At 39.9% G+C, this 18,005-nt stretch overlaps 1 protein-coding gene across 6 annotated transcripts in view; it reads left to right on the top strand.

The window, feature by feature from the left end:
• Nucleotides 1–18,005, top strand: part of hectd4 (HECT domain E3 ubiquitin protein ligase 4) — a 268,508-nt gene that overhangs the window by 137,847 nt on the left and 112,656 nt on the right. For 5 of the 6 annotated variants that reach the window (XM_080208164.1, XM_080208165.1, XM_080208161.1 and 2 more), the window contains 5 exons: nt 1,588–1,716; nt 5,958–6,082; nt 8,927–9,080; nt 15,462–15,571; nt 17,355–17,562. In XM_080208164.1, coding sequence (XP_080064290.1) covers nt 1,588–1,716; nt 5,958–6,082; nt 8,927–9,080; nt 15,462–15,571; nt 17,355–17,562 — 726 coding nt within the window. The remainder of the gene's footprint in view (nt 1–1,587; nt 1,717–5,957; nt 6,083–8,926; nt 9,081–15,461; nt 15,572–17,354; nt 17,563–18,005) is intronic. The other variant, XM_080208163.1, reaches the window with a different exon arrangement.

Genomic DNA, 18,005 nt, shown 5'->3' with positions numbered 1-18,005 from the left:
CTCGCTGCATCTTCTGACATCCCTCCAGACTATCCACCACACCACCAACCTTCGTGTCGCCGGCAAACTTAGTGACCCATCCCTCCACTTCCTCATCCAGGTCATTTATGAAAATGGCAAACAGCAAGGGTCCTAGAACAGATCCCTGAGGCACTCCACTGGTGACCGACCTCCATGCAGAAAAAGACCCATCCACAACCACACTCTGCCTTCTGCAGGCAAGCCAGTTCTGCATAGTGAGTGTTTGGAAGGTGCCCTTGATCTCATTGGTTAAATGGTATCTGAACACTTCCCCTGTTAATAAACTGTATTCTTCATGTAGGTCACGAGGAAACCTATTCCACACACTATTGATCTATAACTTGACACCATCCTTATCCGTACAGTTATTGTCATGGACCTACAGAAAAATTCCAGCATGGAACATGATATTTGGTGTGGTTTTACTTTTGAAAATTATCATAGGCTTTAATTTTGTTTGTCAGCAACGCAGGTTAATACCACCATGGCCTTTGTCTTTTCGTGTCCTTTTTTTCATTTTTTGAAACTTTCCTCGAGCAATTACATCAGGAGCCTGATGGCAGGTTTCAAATGACACGTCCTAGTCAATAGAACTAGTTCTGAGTGTTAAACGCCTCAATACCGGATAATTTGGCCTGGGAGTGGATGCTGCTGTTGGACTGCCTTTCTTGCCACTAGATTTGGAGGATCTTGCAAAGGTACCACTGGTGGCACTTCTCTAGTGCTTTGAGGTGCATCTCTGAAACATAAAAGGAGCAGAGAGATTACTGTTTCCTGGTAACCAATGATCTCGGTCTTGGGAGACTGAGCTGGCAATGATGATGATGTCGGTCTGAAATCTTTGCTGGACTAGAAGGTTTGATTTGGCCTACTTAAGTGTGTATATGCACACTGCATTTTGAGGATCCATTCTGTTGCATTCTTAATATCAGGCCAGTACTGATCCCAATTTGCATGGTGCATTTGGTATTGTGATCTTCATGTGGATTCCTCCTCCATTCTTGCACCAGATTTCCACTAATGCTGAATTCCCTTGCTGCAGCACAGTCATTTGGTGAATTAGCAAATGTTACACCTTTTAGCTTGAAAGCAACTTCATCTTTTATTCTTTTTGTTGAAAGTCTTATCTCTGCTTATTGTTTGCCATGCCATGTAGGGCCTGCTTTATGTGGGCATGTTTTCAACGTCCATTTATTCTTCCTCGTAATACTGTGTTTATTGTGTGCTTGATTCCACACACTGACTTACAGCATATGATAAGTAAAACGTGTATTTTCGGGCTGAAAAATTGAAGCTGATTGAGTGCAAGTGTAGCATTGCCTAAACGAACGGGGGGTATACACCAAGTATGCAAAAGCATGCTTCGTGGTGCCAATTAAAAAGGGATCACCTTTTACACCAAGTCAACTTGTATGCTACAATCTATAGTATTGATGATTATATGTAACTCCTAATTACTTTTGCACAGTTTCAGTATTTGTCATATTAATAACAAACAAATGCATAATATTTGGATGTACTCTATTTCTATCTCTCTTCTCCTCCTCAACATCCCTCAAAAAACAGGTTGCATCGCCCTGCCTCCGTTATTTGATGGCAGTGCAGAATCACCTCCTCAGTAACACGATCCTGATCAAACCTGATGACCATGATGATAGTGACAGCTCCCTGCAGGGGGAGACATTGAAGGTACAGGTAAACAACAGGTTTCTATTCCAATAGCATTCTACTTATGCTGCTGGTGGCAGTGCTTGGCAGATAAGGGGTGGAGAAGCTGGGGGATAACGGATTGCTTTTTGCAAGGCTTAAGCTTCTTATATTTGCACGGGAATTTTTTTGTATCATGCCCATTGACATACAAACAAGATGGAGCCCAGAGAAAGAGAAGGATATTCAAAATTTGGGCCTTGAAGTCTTTGAACAAGGTAGTTTCATTTTCCATCCCTTTTATTTGTCGTCAAAGCTTCTGGAGAGAAATCTGTGATCTCACAGTGCTGTCACTGGACAGAAGGATGGCATTCAGTCTGGCCTGTTGTGTCTCCCCTGGCTCTCTGAATAAGCAATTAACTTAGTGCTGGTCTCCTATTTTGCACCATTTTATCCATAACTTTGCACATTTTTTCCTTTTTCAGATGGTTCAATTCCCTCTTGAGTGCTTTGTTTAAAAGTTATTTATTAGTGTCAGAAGTAGGCTTACATTAACACTTCAATGACATTACTGTGAAAATCCCCGAGTTGCCACCCTCTGACACCTGTTAAGGTACACTGAGGGAGAATTTGGCATGGCCAGTGCACCTAACCATCACGTCTTTGGGACTGTAGTAGGAAACCAGAGTACCCAGAGGAAACCCACGCAGACGTGGGGAGAACATGCAGACTCAGCAGAAGCAGTAACCCGAGCCGGGAATCGAATCCGAATCCCCTGGCTCTGTGAGGCAGCATGGTAACCACTGTGCAACTGTGCTGCCCCATATCTGCTGTCACGACACTCGCAAGTAGCATATTCCAGATCTTAACCACTCTCCACATGTTTCCATTGCTTCTCTTCCCAATCGTTCTTGATCTTCCTACTGGTGGAACCAGCAACGCTGTTATAGATTTAACAAAAACAAAATTCATTTCTGGCTTCATTGACTTATGCAATCTAATCACATGACTATAAATACTAATAAATCATTTAACAGTACCATCCAAACTTGAAACCTTTACTAAATAGAAAAATAACAGCAACAGACACATGGGAACGCCACTTGTGAATGCCCTTCTAAGCCTCTCACCATCTTGACTTATGCTGCCACTGGGTTTAAAAACCTGGAACTCCCTTCCTAATAGCATAATGGGGTGTACGTACACCAAATGGATCATGAAGGTGGCTCACCACCTCAAGTCTAATTAGAAATGTTAACATTTTTGGCCTTGCCAGTAACAGTCACATCTCGTGAATGAATTCATAGAAAACACCAAACAATGAGTTTGAAAGTCAAATTCCTAAATGTGGACACTTTGAGGTGCATTAGATCCATAGTGTGAATCTGATAAACTAAATCACAGTCTTTAAATTAAGGTGGCATTAACATTTGAAAATTAATTATTTAGGAAAATTAGAGCTGGCTGTGTTCCAGGGACTATTGCAATCTTATTTTGGCTTATGACTGCTTAGATTTTACATGTATACCATTTCCACTACTTACCATAGATATTATATCCTCATTGAATTTTTCCAGTGCAGTTGTCCCTTTTAAAATAATTTCTTTCAACTTTGAAGCATTTTTGTTTATTTGAATATGTTGTAATTTCATCTTGAATTACAAATTTAAAAGTTTTTCATGTTGAAATTATCTGTGTTATCAATTTGTTTCAGAAAATGAATGACCAATTATAACTTCAACTTGATTTCCAGCATTTATGCTTTTTGTTTTTATCTACAGCTTATACTAAGGTTGACTGGCTGTAGAGAGTTTGCAGCAATTGTTCTTGACCTCCAGTCAGCCAAGCCCCATGTCAAACTTTTTTAAAAACCTGCATTGCATTTAGCAGGAAATGTTGCCACAATCTCAGATCTTATTGCAATAATTTTAGAAGTGCTGCAAGTAGCTTTTTGTCTTTGAGTATGATCAGAGGGAAAAAGTTTAAGAGCAAGTCTGATTCGATATAATTTTTGTCCTGTGATTTTTAATTCGGGAAGGTAGTTGATTGGGCAGTTGCCCTCTCTCTTCCTCCCATGGGTTAATTGTGTGATGATGGGGTACAATTTGAGCAAGTACTCAAAAACTTGGAATTAAATTTATTTAATTTAGAGCACATGTTATATTTCAGTTGCATATTGTGAATGTCACAGTGTCTTGTGTAGTAGTTGTGTTGCTGCTTTGCTGCTTATGTATTTTAATATGTTGCGATTTATTTGAAATATTTGATGTATGCATAATCACACTCCTATTTTCTGAATTTAAATGTTCTGAGAGACCAAGAATTAAAATTGATTTTTAAGTTGTACTCAAGTTGAAATATTTGGTTTTTAAAGTCTTCATTTGCTTCGAATGACTCAAAGTGGTAGCTCATGTTAGTGTTCCACATTGAGAAACCAAATTTAAGTATGAATGTGCAGACTTATAACTCTGGTAGTCAACGCAGACTTGTTGAGGTTAGCACTACTAACTTCCAGTGCCAGGGACCCGGGTTTGATTCCAGCCTTGGGTGACTGTGCGGAGACTGCATGTTCTCCCTGTACATGCATGGGTTTCCTCCAAGTGGCCTGGTTTTCTTCCACAGTCTAAAGATGTGCAGGTTAGGTGGATTAGTGGTGTAAATATGTGGGGTTACAGGGAGAGGGCCGAGGTAAGATGCTCTGTCACAGTGTCAGTGCAGACTCCATGGACTGAATGGCATCCTTCTGCATTGTAGGGATTCTATTTGATAAACTGCCTTTCCTCGAGTCAGTGGAATTTATATTTTGTCGGAAAATATTCAAGTCTGTCTTGTTGAATAGAAAGTTTTTAAGCTATTGAAAAGCACTACTGTGTTAATGTTCCAGTAATCCTTTACAGTTTTTGTTCCAGTTCTGTTAAGTATTAAGTACTGCTATTCAACTGCTGTGGAACAGTGCCTTATAATTGACATGCAGTGAGACTATTGAATTGTCAGAATCTTAAAACTGTTCACTGGACAGTGCCTAAACTAATACATTTAACAATTTGGTAATTTGTAACTGAAAACGCTGCTAACATACATGTGCGTACTAACAGTAAGTCCTCACTTAAAGTTAAGCAAATCAGATTTTCTAATTAAAGCCAATGTAAAAGCTGTAGTTGGGTTCTATAGGAAGTTTCTCATTTTAAAAAAATTAAAGCATTATATCATCTGAATGTCAATGTTGTAAATTCCTGTATTCCTATGTTTGTAAAGAAGTAACTTTAAAATCTGAAAATATAAAAGTACTATGCTAACTTTCTACTTGCCTCTTGTTCACTGCTGATACTGCTCACTGCACCTCCTGCTTACCACATACCCCACTCTGAAAAACTGCTGCTTTGTGAACTGTGCCACTTCCTAATGCTGCTGGTTTGCAGCCAATCATGGTGGACTTTTCCTCTTGCTGAGCCTCGCTTCGCCTCTGCCACTCGTTGTCTCCTCCTCCTCCTCCCACCCCAATACCCTTGTGATGAGTGGTGAGAGACAGGAAGAGCGACTTTAACTTGCAGGAGGCAAGATATGAGCTGTAGAGGTGACGAGAGGGAGGGTCAAGAAGAGTGTAAGCTGGAGGATTGACAGCAAGAGGGTAGGGTCAGGTAATGGCAGAGGCTGCTTCAAAATGCTGTTGAGGTTTCACAGCCTGTGTCTGGTGAAAAACTAGTTTAAAACATGAAACATGAATCCCAATAGGTCACTGACGTTAAGCAGAACAACTTCAAACGGACCAACCACTCATGGTAGATTAAAGGGTTATATTGATGTCGTGCATCACTGTAATGAAAAGCATTCTAGCTGTTTCTATCATATCAGGTTTTCAAGTTACATTACCCACATAGTGTCTTCCTGAATGTTGTCAGGCTGTCCATTTGAAGCATCTTGCACAATTTAACTGTGGTCTCTGCAAGGAAGGTTCTGGGTTAAATGCTTTCTTAGTTCTTTGGCTTCTCAGCTAATGGGAACATTTTAGCAGATGCCTGTGTGTACACTGTATGGCTTGCTTGACTTGAGTCACAGCAGGCAACTCAGTCAACAGAGAATTCAGTTTGACAAATCTAATTTTTAAGATTCACTAAATCACATCAGCAATTGCATCGGTATGCAATTTATTACCACTGATGGATGAAATGCTAACTCATGTCTCGTAAATTTGCTTTTAAACTTGAGTTGCAATTGCATTGTTGCTTCCTCTTTGTAAGAAGGATAGCTATAGCTTTACACTTGATTTGCTGTTTTGTTCTTTGATGAAGGAACTCCAGACCAGTATCTTAGCGCTAGCCACCAAAATCCTGGCAGGATGTGATGAAGTACTTGAAAAACTCCAGCGAGTCACGACATCTGTTATTAACAGTGAAATGGCTGACAAAGAGCACAGGTCAGTACAGCTATTAACGTTCAACTGTGTATATTTCATGTTGAGTAAGAAGTCTCACAAGACCAGGTTAGAGTCCAACCAGTTTATTTGAAAGTAATCTCACAAGTTTTCGGAAATGGTGTTCCTCCGTCAGGTGTGTGCAGTCCCAACGCCGGCATCTCTACATCATTATTTCATGTTGAGACAGGATATGCTCCGTTGTCACACCTCCTTTCCAAAAGCTTCAGTTCAGTAGTTTAAAATGCCCATTGTTACTAGTTTAATGGTGTGTGTTTCTGTTTTTATGGAAATAGTTGCATATCAGCACCACAATATCATAATTTAGATATGTGTTCATATGCGCACCTGTAAATGTATGCATTTTGCATCGTTCAGTGTGTCACCTCATCTCTAGTTGAGAGATTGACATTCCTGGCTCATGTTCACATGCTGATTTTTGTCAGTGCATTTCTACTTAATTGAACAGTTTCCATTTTTAAACAAAGCAAACATCTTTTAGTAGTAATAGTTGATAGTGGTATTGAAATATAATCTAAAACAAATGTATATCCTGTAATGTAAATGTATATTAGGGTATATTTTACCCTAATGTCATATCAGAACCTTCGATAGTCCTCCACAAAGCCATTAACACTTGCTCTGTTTTATGCCTGACACATCTTTGTTGCACTCTCTCCTAGTTTCCACCTATTGCTAATGTTCTACTTGCCACCACTGCTCCAACCCCTGAACAGCATATAATCCATTAATTTTCTCCCCTTCTAGTTCTGAAGAGTCAGAAGAATTTGAAACATTAGCTTTGTTTCTTTCTCCACATTTACTACCACACCTCTGAGTTTTTCCACTATTCTGTTTTTTTCACGATTGAATAACTTTCCCATTGCATATATGACTGGGTTCATCATGCAGGTTTAGCTCTCATTGAGACCAGCATACAATCGGGTCTAATTTTTTTTGTATGACTTTGGAAAATACTGATGTAAATTGTTTTGTATTGAAGCTAGTACAGTAGAATTAATGATTAGAATTACAGTGGTCCGCTCTGTTCCCCTCTTGAGCATGCCCCCCCATCCAATTCCCGAGGGTTCACTCGTCATAAGTTGTATGAACATACACATTCGAAGCCATTTGGTCCCTTGGGCCTCTTTGATCATTTGATAACATTATATACATTGTACCAATGACTACAATTACATACATTGTACAAGTGACTACAACTGTAGAGTATTTATTTTGCTGCCAAGTGTTTTGAGGCATCATGCTTCTGTAGCATTTGTCTTTCTTTCAATTCACCTGCTTGCAGTTAGCAGAATGACTGCAGCAGTGATGAATTTGGAGGCCGAATGTTGATTTTCAAAGGATCATTGATCACAGAGTAATCAACAGACGTCAGAAAAACAGCTAAAGAAATCACTACATTTACAAAACTATTCAACTCTGTAGCTAATATAACTTTACCATTCTGACCCTGCTGCCATTATTTTGTATTATCTCCTTGCGTTTATCCTGCCAAAATGTATCACTTCACATTTCTCTGCATTTAATTTCACCTACCACCCTTTGGCTTGTTCCACCAACTTGACTATGTCCCTTTAAAGTTCTACACTACCCTCCTCACTGTTCACAATACTTAGTTTTCATATGATCTTCAAACTTTGAAATTTGTGCCTTGTAGACAAAGGTCTTAATTATGAATATATATCAAGAAAAAGGGTCCCAACATTGACCCCAGGAACTCCAGTACCAACTTTTCTCCAGCCCAAAAAATGGCCATTAACCAATAATCTGCTTCCTGTCATTCAGCCAATTTGATATCCATTTTGCTACTGTCCCTTTTATTCCGTCAAATGTAACTTTGCTCTTGAGTCTGTTTCGTATCACTTGATCAAATACCTTTTGAAGATCCAAGTACACCAAATCAACAGCATTGCCTTCATCAAGCCTTTCTGCAACCTCAATAGAAAAACTCCAAGTCAGTTGAACACTCTTTTTCCTTAAGAATTCATGCTGGTTTTCTTAATTCATCCACATTTGTCCATGGGTAATTTTGTCCCAGGTTATTGTTCTGGAAATTGCCATACCACTAAAGTTAAATTGGAAAAATATGGAAATCGGACGCGAAAACAAGTCACATTGGAAATGCAAATGAATTCAACCAGCATCTTGGAAGAGAAGAGATTGGTTAATATTCTGCATCTTCGATGTCCCAGGATTAGGGTAATTGGACTAATTTATGATTAAAAACTTGGATTAATTCTGCTGGAGTGATGAAGGTCTGAGATGAACTGATTGAGGATTTTAAATATTTGGGGGAAAAAACATTCCTGTAGTTGGAAATTCAGAACAAGAGAATGCAATTTTACAGTTCAAACTTAAGCCAGTGAAAGATACACCTAAGAAAAAATTCAAAAATGTTGGTGATTGCCATCAAGTCAAATAGTTTTTTTTTTGGATTAACTGTATTTGGGCATAAAGAGAAAAATAATCTTGTGATCAGTGAGAGTTTGCTGCTGTTGCCGGTAGTTGCCAGAGCTAACACAAAGGACTGAATGACTGACTCATGTTCCTGTGCATGAAACATTGTTATCAAACAATAAAACTCAGTGATGCAGGTGGTACTGGTTAATCATCAAAACTAAGGACACTTCTTCAGCCTGCCTACTCCGTCTTTAGCTTTGGACTGCTGATTGGCACTCTGTTCCTTATACTGAGAGCTAACTTAATAAAGTGTAGAGGTCTGGTTTTTGGAAAGCCAGTGTTGACATGGGCCATTCTGTCTGCTATAAAATTCTGTGCTGTTTGTAACTAATTTAGTAATAAACTAAGATTGATTCTTCACTACAGGCTGAAAGGCTTGGAACAGATCACGAAAGCCACTATGTTGGGCCATTTGCTGCCAGTATTGCTGACCTCTTTGATGCACCCAAACCTGCAGACGCTGATCATGGCAGACGCACTCATGCCACAACTGGTTCAACTTGTTCTCTACACCAGCCAGGTAAAGAACAACATTTTTGAAGTCCACTTCAGGATATCTATTTATAATGACTAAAATCTTAAATTTGAAGTGAAACTGCATGACTCCTGAAAAATAAATGTTTCATATTATCTGTTATCTCCTGCTTTCTGTTTAACATCTTCCCTCAGCTGATATGAAGGAATTTCAGGCATTAACCTGTGCAATTGCTCTTCTGACATATTAACCTTGGTATTAAGAACAGCTTGCCCCCCTCTATCCTGTTTCCAGACATTGTTTCTCTCTTGCTCTTGTAAATTTTCTTCTTGTTTCCATTCTATCTTGAAGGCAATGATTTCTTTCATAGCTAGCACTCAATGTTATTAAATGACCAGTTAATTAATTGCACTGAAACCCACAGAGTAAATCCTGGGCTGTTAGTTACCACCCTCTACTGATGTCCATGCCAGTGCACTTGCATAGAGTAGTTAGTTGTGTAACGATCATGAGTTGAGATCTGTGGTCAAACTTATCTATGTTCCTGCTGATGTTAAATAAACTAAATCACTTTCAAACTGAAGCTGGAACCATCCAGGACTGTATGACTCACCTGCTCAAAAATTGCTAAATTATGAGGGTAGCTTTGTACTTTGAGAATTGAGTTTTTTTAAAGCATTTTTTTTCATGTATTTTCTGAACTTGATTTATTATTCTTTTAAATTGGATCCTTGTGCACAACTAATTAAGATTGTGGAGTGGAATGGAGGGGATTGTTACTGCATTAACAGATGTGCCATTAAAATGCGGGCACATGTTGCAATTCCCTTCATTTCTGTCCCGTGGCTGTCATTTTACACAATCTGCTGGAACGCATCAAACTGATTACCTGCAGGAACTCTACTGCTTATTGCAGCAAAATAAATATTCTGCTTGGTGAATCATATTGTGGTCAAGTCTTTTGTCACACTTTTTTATATTTGTTTGTGATATCTGCGCATCACTGGCAGAGGTCCACATTTTTTGCATATCCCTAACTGCCCTGCAGAAAATATGGTGAGCTGTCTACTTGAACTGTTGCAGCCCTTGTGGTGCAGGTGCATCTGAAATACTTTTAGAAAAGGAGTTCTAGGATTTTGACCCAGCAACATTGAAGGAAGAGTGATTATCGTTCTAAATCAGGATTGTGTGTAGCTTGGAGGGTGCAAGCACCTATTTTCCCTTGAAAATCACGTAAAATAAGAACATAAGGAATAGGAGCAGGAGTAGGCCATCTAGCCCTTCGAGCCTGCCCCACCATTCGATAAGATCATGGCTGATCGTGGATCAGTTCCACTTTCCCGCTCTCTCCCCATAACCCTTAATTCCCTTGTCTATCAAAAACCTATCTACCCGTGACTTAAATATATTTAGCAAGGTACCCTCCACCACTTCAATGGGCAGAGAATTCCAGAGATTCACGACTCTTTGAGTGAAGAAGTTCCTCCTCAACTCTGATCGAAACTGCACCCCCCCCCCCCCCCCCAACCATCTTGAGGCTGTCAGCGGGAAGAATCTCTCTACCTCTACCCCTGTCCATCCCCTTCATTATCTTATATGTCTCCATAAGATCCCCCCTCATCCTTCTAAACTCCAACGAGTACAGACCCAATCTATTTAGTCTCTCTTCATAGTCCAACCGCCTCATCTCCGGTATCAGCCTAGTGAACCTCCTCTGCACTCCCTCCAAGGGGGTACACCCTCCAAATACTGAGGGTGTACCCCCACCACATGGACTGCAGAATTTTAAGACAGCTCACCACCACCACCTCAAGGGACATTAGGGATGGGCAGTAAATGAATTTGAATGAATTAAAGATAAAATGACCTGCTATTTCTTGCTAGTTCTTCATGACAATACACTGCCATGAGTGAGTAGATTTTGGTCACGCTGTTTGCCCATCACTGCAATATCATTGGCATTAGATGTGTAGCTAGGGATTTTTTTCTGTAATAGTGTCCATTGTTATGATCCCAGCTAATGTTCTGTTGGATAGTCAGGTCCCAGAGTGGAATCCAACTCAATAGATCTTCATCTTTTAAACAAAAAAAAAGTTGAGGTGAACAGAGTCAGAGGACTGCCGATTAACTTGTAACAAAAATTAAACAAGAAAAGGTCAACTATAATACACTACTCCTTCACCACAGCTATACCTTTACAGATATACGCAGACTTGTAAGGATAACGCATGTTACAAAACATATACTCTAATGTTCCCAGCAAGTACAGAGTCCATGTAACCAATGGGCCAATTGTGACCAGACGTGCCACACTTTGAAACCAAGTGACAGATGCCACCCAAAGAACTTTTGTGGATTACACATCAAATCACCCCCAAATGCTTGTTGAGAGTGATCTCGCTGGAACTCTGGCTTTGACACAAACTCCAAACTCCACTCTCAAAGAACACACAATAGAATCTTCGAAAAAGACTTTCAAGGATCCACATCCAAGAGTTCAACGTGACCTTTCATTATTCTTCTGCCCTGGATTTCACCATGTGCATTAAAGCTTCCACACAATCTCTCAGTGCCCAGCCACACCGACAGAACACCACTGCTTCACAGGCTATATTAGAGTGTCACTGACCGTTTTCACCTCTGGTGCTTGGTTTCTCAATGGCCAACATCTCCAGGTATGCAAGTTGCAGCTGTACTCTGTCTTTAATTGGGAGCCCCTCTGCCCCTTTAACTTCAATGAACAGTACCTTGGTCAGATTTCGATTCTTTGTCTCTTTGAATTCAGTCTTCCTGGCCCTTCTTTTCATTCCCTGGTTTTTGGGACTTCTGCTTTAGCTTCTGGGGCTTGTTTTCTGTCCCTTTGCGTTGTCCTGCCTCCACTGACAGTCTGTGGAATGCTTTTTGCCTCTGGGTTGCCAGGTTCAAACTGACAATTCAAGTGCTGCTTCTTTTCAGTGTGAGCCTCTGACTGCTAAGCAACAGCTGAGTTTTTTTTTGAAAAACCTCTAATTGATTTTACATTGTAAAACTTTCATACACTGCAGGAAATTTAAGACAAAAACCTATAGGTTTGCAGGCATCTTTGTTCAACATGAAGCTAAATTCTTGAACCCTTCGTTAACACATAGGTGCATAAATAAAGCTTACTTAAGTGTATACCTATTTCTAACACACACAAGTATAAATGACTTAAACTATTTTCACTTAACAACTGCTGCTGAAACAGATCCTGGATCAATAAACTATAAGGAAATCTCTGGAAGTAGGCATCTTCTGAATGGTGGCCTGAAAGTAGTGATTTCTTGAGACCCCTCTGCCAAATGAACTGACCAATATCTGTGTTTGGCATCCACTTGGAGAAAAATATCGCTCCTGTGAATTTGGAATTCAGTTCTTCTAACATTGCAACTTTGTGCGAGCTCCTCTTCAGAGAGAGCTTTGGATGTCTTCAGTCTCAATATATTTGGATTGGGCTTTTCTTCAGTAGACACATGATGGAACTACACTAGTCGACGTGCAAATGCACGTAGTGGATAATGCCGTGATGCTCCATGTCATCCAACACAATGTCGTTTCTCCTGCATGTGTACATTGCACTTTCTAGGAGGGTCAGTAGATGGAATTGCATTTTCTGAGTTGTAGTGCACCTTTAACTTTAATTCAGTCTGGGTACATCTGTTGTCGGTCATAGATTGTCTCAATGTGATTATTCTTGGCTTCTTCTGCTGTGATTGATATCTTGGTGATCTCGCGTATCATTATAATGTTAAGTCCCATACAAACTGGCAACCCCTGCTGTTGCTGATTTGCTCGTGCCCACACTTAGACTACTTGTTGTTTCCATGCAGACTTGCTGTAGCTGTATTTCAATGTCAGTGCAATGAATTGGTGACCCATTGTATGCAGTTAGTTTGTCTGTTGTAGGTTATATCATTGATTTCCAGTCAATGCAAATACATATTCCTAGAATTCTGACTGATATTTGTGACAACTGTGTTGGTTTTGAACATGTGCTTGCCTCTTTCTTTGGGCATATGCTAACATAAGCTTCTCTTTGACTTCATCCCCAAATTGTGTCACATGAGACTCCTTTACCATAGCGATACCTTTAGATACATATAGATTTAAAAGGATAACACAATATTTGTTAAATGTTTATCAGTGTTCTCAATAAGCACACAGTCCTTGTAAACCAATAGGCAAAGTATGATCAGACATGCCACAGTAGGAAGGTAATGGCATATTGGTATTGTCACTGGACTAGAAATCCAGGGCAAGATCTGTGGACCCAAGTTCAAATTCTGCCACAAGCAGATGGTGAAATTTGACTTCAATAAAAATCTGGGATTAAAAAAGTCTAGTGACCGTGAAACGTTTGCTTGTCACAAAAGCCCACCTGGTTCACTGATCTGTCATCCTTACTTGATCTGGGTTGTCACACTCAGCCAACTGGTCTCATTGGCATTCTGAATTGCATGCAAAGTTCACTAGGCTGATCTGGCTATGCAGAGATTTTCTTATGAAGAGAGGTTAAGTAGGTTGAACGCGTACTCATTGAAATTTAGAGTGAGAGGCAAGCTTATTGTGATACATAGGATTTTCAGGGGGCTTGACAAGGTAGGAGAGTCAAGGACGTAATTTCAGAGCAAGGGGCCTTCAAGACAGGAATGAGGAGGAATTTCTTCTCTGAGGATAGTGAATTTATGGAATTCTTACCATAGAGGGCTGTAGACGCTGGTAGTTAAGTATGTTCAAGGCTGAGATGGACAGATTTTTAATCAGTAAGGGAATTGGGGTTATATGGTTAAGGTGGGAAAAGATTATATCTGACTAATCATGATTTCATTGAATGATGGAGCACACTCGGACCAGATGGCCTACTTCTGTTCCTACATCTGATGGTCTAAGCTTAAACTTGTACCTTATTTCTAATACCCACAATACAAATAAATTGTTTAAACTATCACTATCCAACACAATATTGTGACCTTTTTCTGCCAAAGATCTTGGAAAGTTTCAATTGGCATTGAAACTATAACCATCTCCATTATTTATTCAGACTGTTCAGCCTCTGAGAAATCTCAGGCCTTGCCCTTTTCATGGCACCTGCTGATGATTGATTCTTGTTGCTGTTGTCTGCAAGTCATCAGCTCTAGATGGTATATTCTAAAGTTCACCTTTATGTGAAGCTCATCCTTCAGCAAGCTCCATGTCTTGGCAGGAACCTTCTGATCCTCCTTTAGTCTGCCAAAAGTGTTGGCCCTGTGCAAAGCCTCATTTCCAATGGTTATCTTTAACTTCAGTACTTGTATATCTGGTTTTGTGACAGATAAATCAAATCCTTGTTCAGAAAGCCTAAATGTGGATTGGACTTGTGACCTTCCAATTCATGCTGGGGTAGTTGGCGGTCATCTTCCTGATGTGTCCTGTCTTTTATGAATGCTGTCAATATTTGGGGGATTATAGCATCTCTCTTTCGTGGGGGATCCAGCAATACAACTTTTGTGGTGATTCTTTTTCTCTTTGCTGGAGCTCGTGCTTCTTATTTTTTCTGTACTTTCAGTTTTTTTCTGTGGGAATGATACCAACTTAAATTGGGTGGTCTGATTCATCACCATTCCAGCTCACCGTAAATCATGTATTCATTGCTTTGTGAAACACTGTGTAGTGATTCTCTACTTCCCAGGATCTTCAATGTGCATTCGACCTTTTGTACCACATAAAATCTTGTTTGTAACCTTTTCTGCGATTGTCAAATCTTCATCATTTGTTTAACAGGAATCACTGCTGATCACCATGTTATACTTCTGTTTGCTTTGTAAAAACTTAACCATATTTATCAGCCCAGTGTGTATCAGTTTATTTGAAGGTGTAGTACCAGGATGCTCAGCAGGCAGATTTAGTATAAAGATTCAAAAGCTATTGATAATAGGAAAGTACAGCTGTACCTTCACACTACACGATGCTAACTAGTTTAAAGCTCCTTTGAAAAATGTCATCTGGAAATATGTTTTGCATCCTGAATATTTATTCTTTAGCATATTCTCTATCTTAACAGCTACTGCTCATTCAAGTCATGCATTGTTCCTTGAATGGGAAGGGCAAACATGTCATGATCTTTGCTAGTTTTGTATTCTGATCAGGAGATGGAACTTTGTACAATATGGTTTTCTTTCCTTACTCACTCTTGGACTATCTGCCTTGTAGAAAGAGTGAGGTGAACACCTGATAATTATGCAATTCAGTTATTCACTTTTTTGTATTGTTAAAAAAGACAATATTTGAAGAATATACTGAGAAGTTAAACTACATTAATTTGGGAAGTTGATTAAATTGTTCATCTTTCATATGATTGAACTGTCTCTATCTGGCTGAATTACATCCATTATTGGTATGTAAAGTTCAATGTCCTGTTGTCTTGTGCAGACTGCTTTGCTGTTGAAAACACAAGCTCCTGTTTTCACAGAGCTAGGTGATGAGCCCTACATAGGAGCTGAACAGAGCCAGAAAGGAACGTTCCCCTCTTTGGATGACAGGTGATTGATGTTATTCTGATGGTATTGAACAGGGTACAATTTCAATTCTCTCAGTTTAAGGAATTATTATGTATTTGAAAAACCAATGATTTGGCAAACTGAAATCTTTGCCATCGCAATTTAATCTCTGTGACTATTACTGAGTATTTGAGATTGTGGTTACGCTGTAGCTATCTATCTAACTGGCTGTGAATATTAGTTGTATGGCGGGAAGAATTCTAAATTTGTACATACATAGGCTCGCACTTTTGGGCAGAGCAATGCCATTGGTAAATCTTAAACTTGAATGTTGGTAGGAACATAGACACAAATATTTAAATCAGCATTGCTTAATTTTATCAAGTGTCGAGGAGATTCAATGGATTTTGTTTTTTGTTTATATCCAATTCAATCCAATCAAAGTGCAATTCCAAGTCTCAGCAAGTGAGGCATTCCAGATCCAAGCTGACAGGGCTTCCCACTTCTTGTCTTACGCTTGATCTACATGATACAAGCTGAATGGAGCAGGCATTGCACCTTCTTCAAGGCTTGATTTAATTTGCATCTTAGCCATGTACACTTTTTGAACCCACTGAAGATGTATTGTTCAATGTGATGTTGAGCCAGCAATGAGGGACTGGCTGATTGAGGGGACCTATCACTGTGGAGCTAAGTCAGTTGCTGCAGAAAATATAACCACACCGTCAATAATCAGTTTATTAAAAGCTGCTAATTTGGCTGTTTTTTTTCTGCCATTACTTTGTTCTTAAGTAGAGTATTAACACACAGTAACGTTTAAACTTAAGAGTACTGCTATAAACACATTTGAGAAGTGTAGAGCAACAAATGTGCGGGTCCATCCATCCATCCTGTCCCATGAAATTGCAGTGCCTGCTGCATGATGATATGTACATTCCCCCACTTCACCTGGAGGGGCAAGGAACAAGATTTAATAATCCTGGACAGCACAGTGGTTAGCACTGCTGCCTCACAGCGCCAGGGACTCAGATTCAATTCTGGCCTCGGCTCACTGTCTGTGTGGAGTTTGCACGTTCTCTTTGTGTCTGCATGCGTTTCTTCCGGGTGCTCCGGATTGCTCCCACCGTCCAAAGATGTATGGGTTAGGTTGATTGGCCATGCAAAATTGATCCTTGTGTCAGTGGGATTAGCAGGATAAATATGTGGGGTTGCAGGAATGGGGTCAGAGTTCAATTGTGGTTGGTGCAGACTCGATGGGCCGAACAGCCTCCTTCTGCACTGTTGTGATTCTGATTCTGTGATCCTGGCCAACGGAGGGGGGAGGAGGAGGAGGAAGTGGAGGAAATCATCTGGAAAATACTTCTCCTAATGCCTTGGATGATTGAAATTATTCCAGGAGACCACTCTGGCCCTGATTAATATTATTAATCAACCCGCCTTCTCCTTGAGGTGATCTCTACCATAGCCAGAAATAGGTCACTTGAATTCAACAAATTAAAAACAAAAATAGAAAACGCTAGTCTGGCAACATCTGAGGAATGAGAAACAGTTAGCGTTTATGGTTCGTGACCTTTCAATGGAACGAACCACTTCCTACTTTTGCAAAGCTTGAGATTCTTATCCCTAGTGGTCCTTTTAATTAACTATTCAGTGGAAACATAATGTAGGAGTTATAAACTGACTGCACCATCTATTATCAGACGTATTAACTGAGGGTTTAAATCTTTCACTAGTCAGCCTGTTAGTTTGATGTAGAATTGCATTGAAATTGCTTGAGTTAGAACTGAAATATGTTAAATGCAGCTAAATTAATTATTTTCACCAGAAATTACCGTATGCTGGAGGAAAAGGAAGAGCCTGGATTTCTGACTGGCTTAAAGATCCCTGCCCCATGGGCAGCTGGAAAGACAGTGGAAACAGTCCATCCTGTGAGAGACAACTACAAGTTCAAAGAAACTGTCCACATTCCTGGTGCACGCTGCCTCTATCTGAGGTTTGACACTCGCTGCTCCTCCCAGTATGACTATGACAAGGTAAATGAATGAAAAGGGCATTGTATTTGCATTCATATTGTTAGCGTTAGAGCTCAACAAGATGGGTTTAAATCCTATTTGTAAAATCTGGGAGGATTACCTGGGGGGAATTAGAGCTGATGGAGTGTGTTGTATGCAAACAGATTTATGAACTAGGAGCAGGAGAAGACCATTCAGTCCCTTAAATCAGATCTGCCACCATTCAGTAAAACCATGACTGACCTGATTCTATCCTCAACTCCACATTCTCCAGCCCTGTGTTCCTGTGACTCCTTTGTTAGTCAAGAATCTTTCTACCTCTGCCTTAGAATATTCATTAACCTTGCCTCCGTTGCTCTCTGGCGAAGAGAGTTCCAAAGATGAAGAGAAACAAATTATTTTCATCTGTCTTAAATGGGAGACCCCTTATTTTTAAACTTTGCCCCTAGTTCCGGTCTCTCCCT

This window comes from Carcharhinus amblyrhynchos, chromosome 20 (assembly GCF_965287045.1).
Source record: "Carcharhinus amblyrhynchos chromosome 20, sCarAmb.v2.hapA, whole genome shotgun sequence".
In the NCBI taxonomy this organism is placed as follows: domain Eukaryota; kingdom Metazoa; phylum Chordata; class Chondrichthyes; order Carcharhiniformes; family Carcharhinidae; genus Carcharhinus; species Carcharhinus amblyrhynchos.
This window is presented reverse-complemented; position numbering and strand designations above follow the sequence as displayed.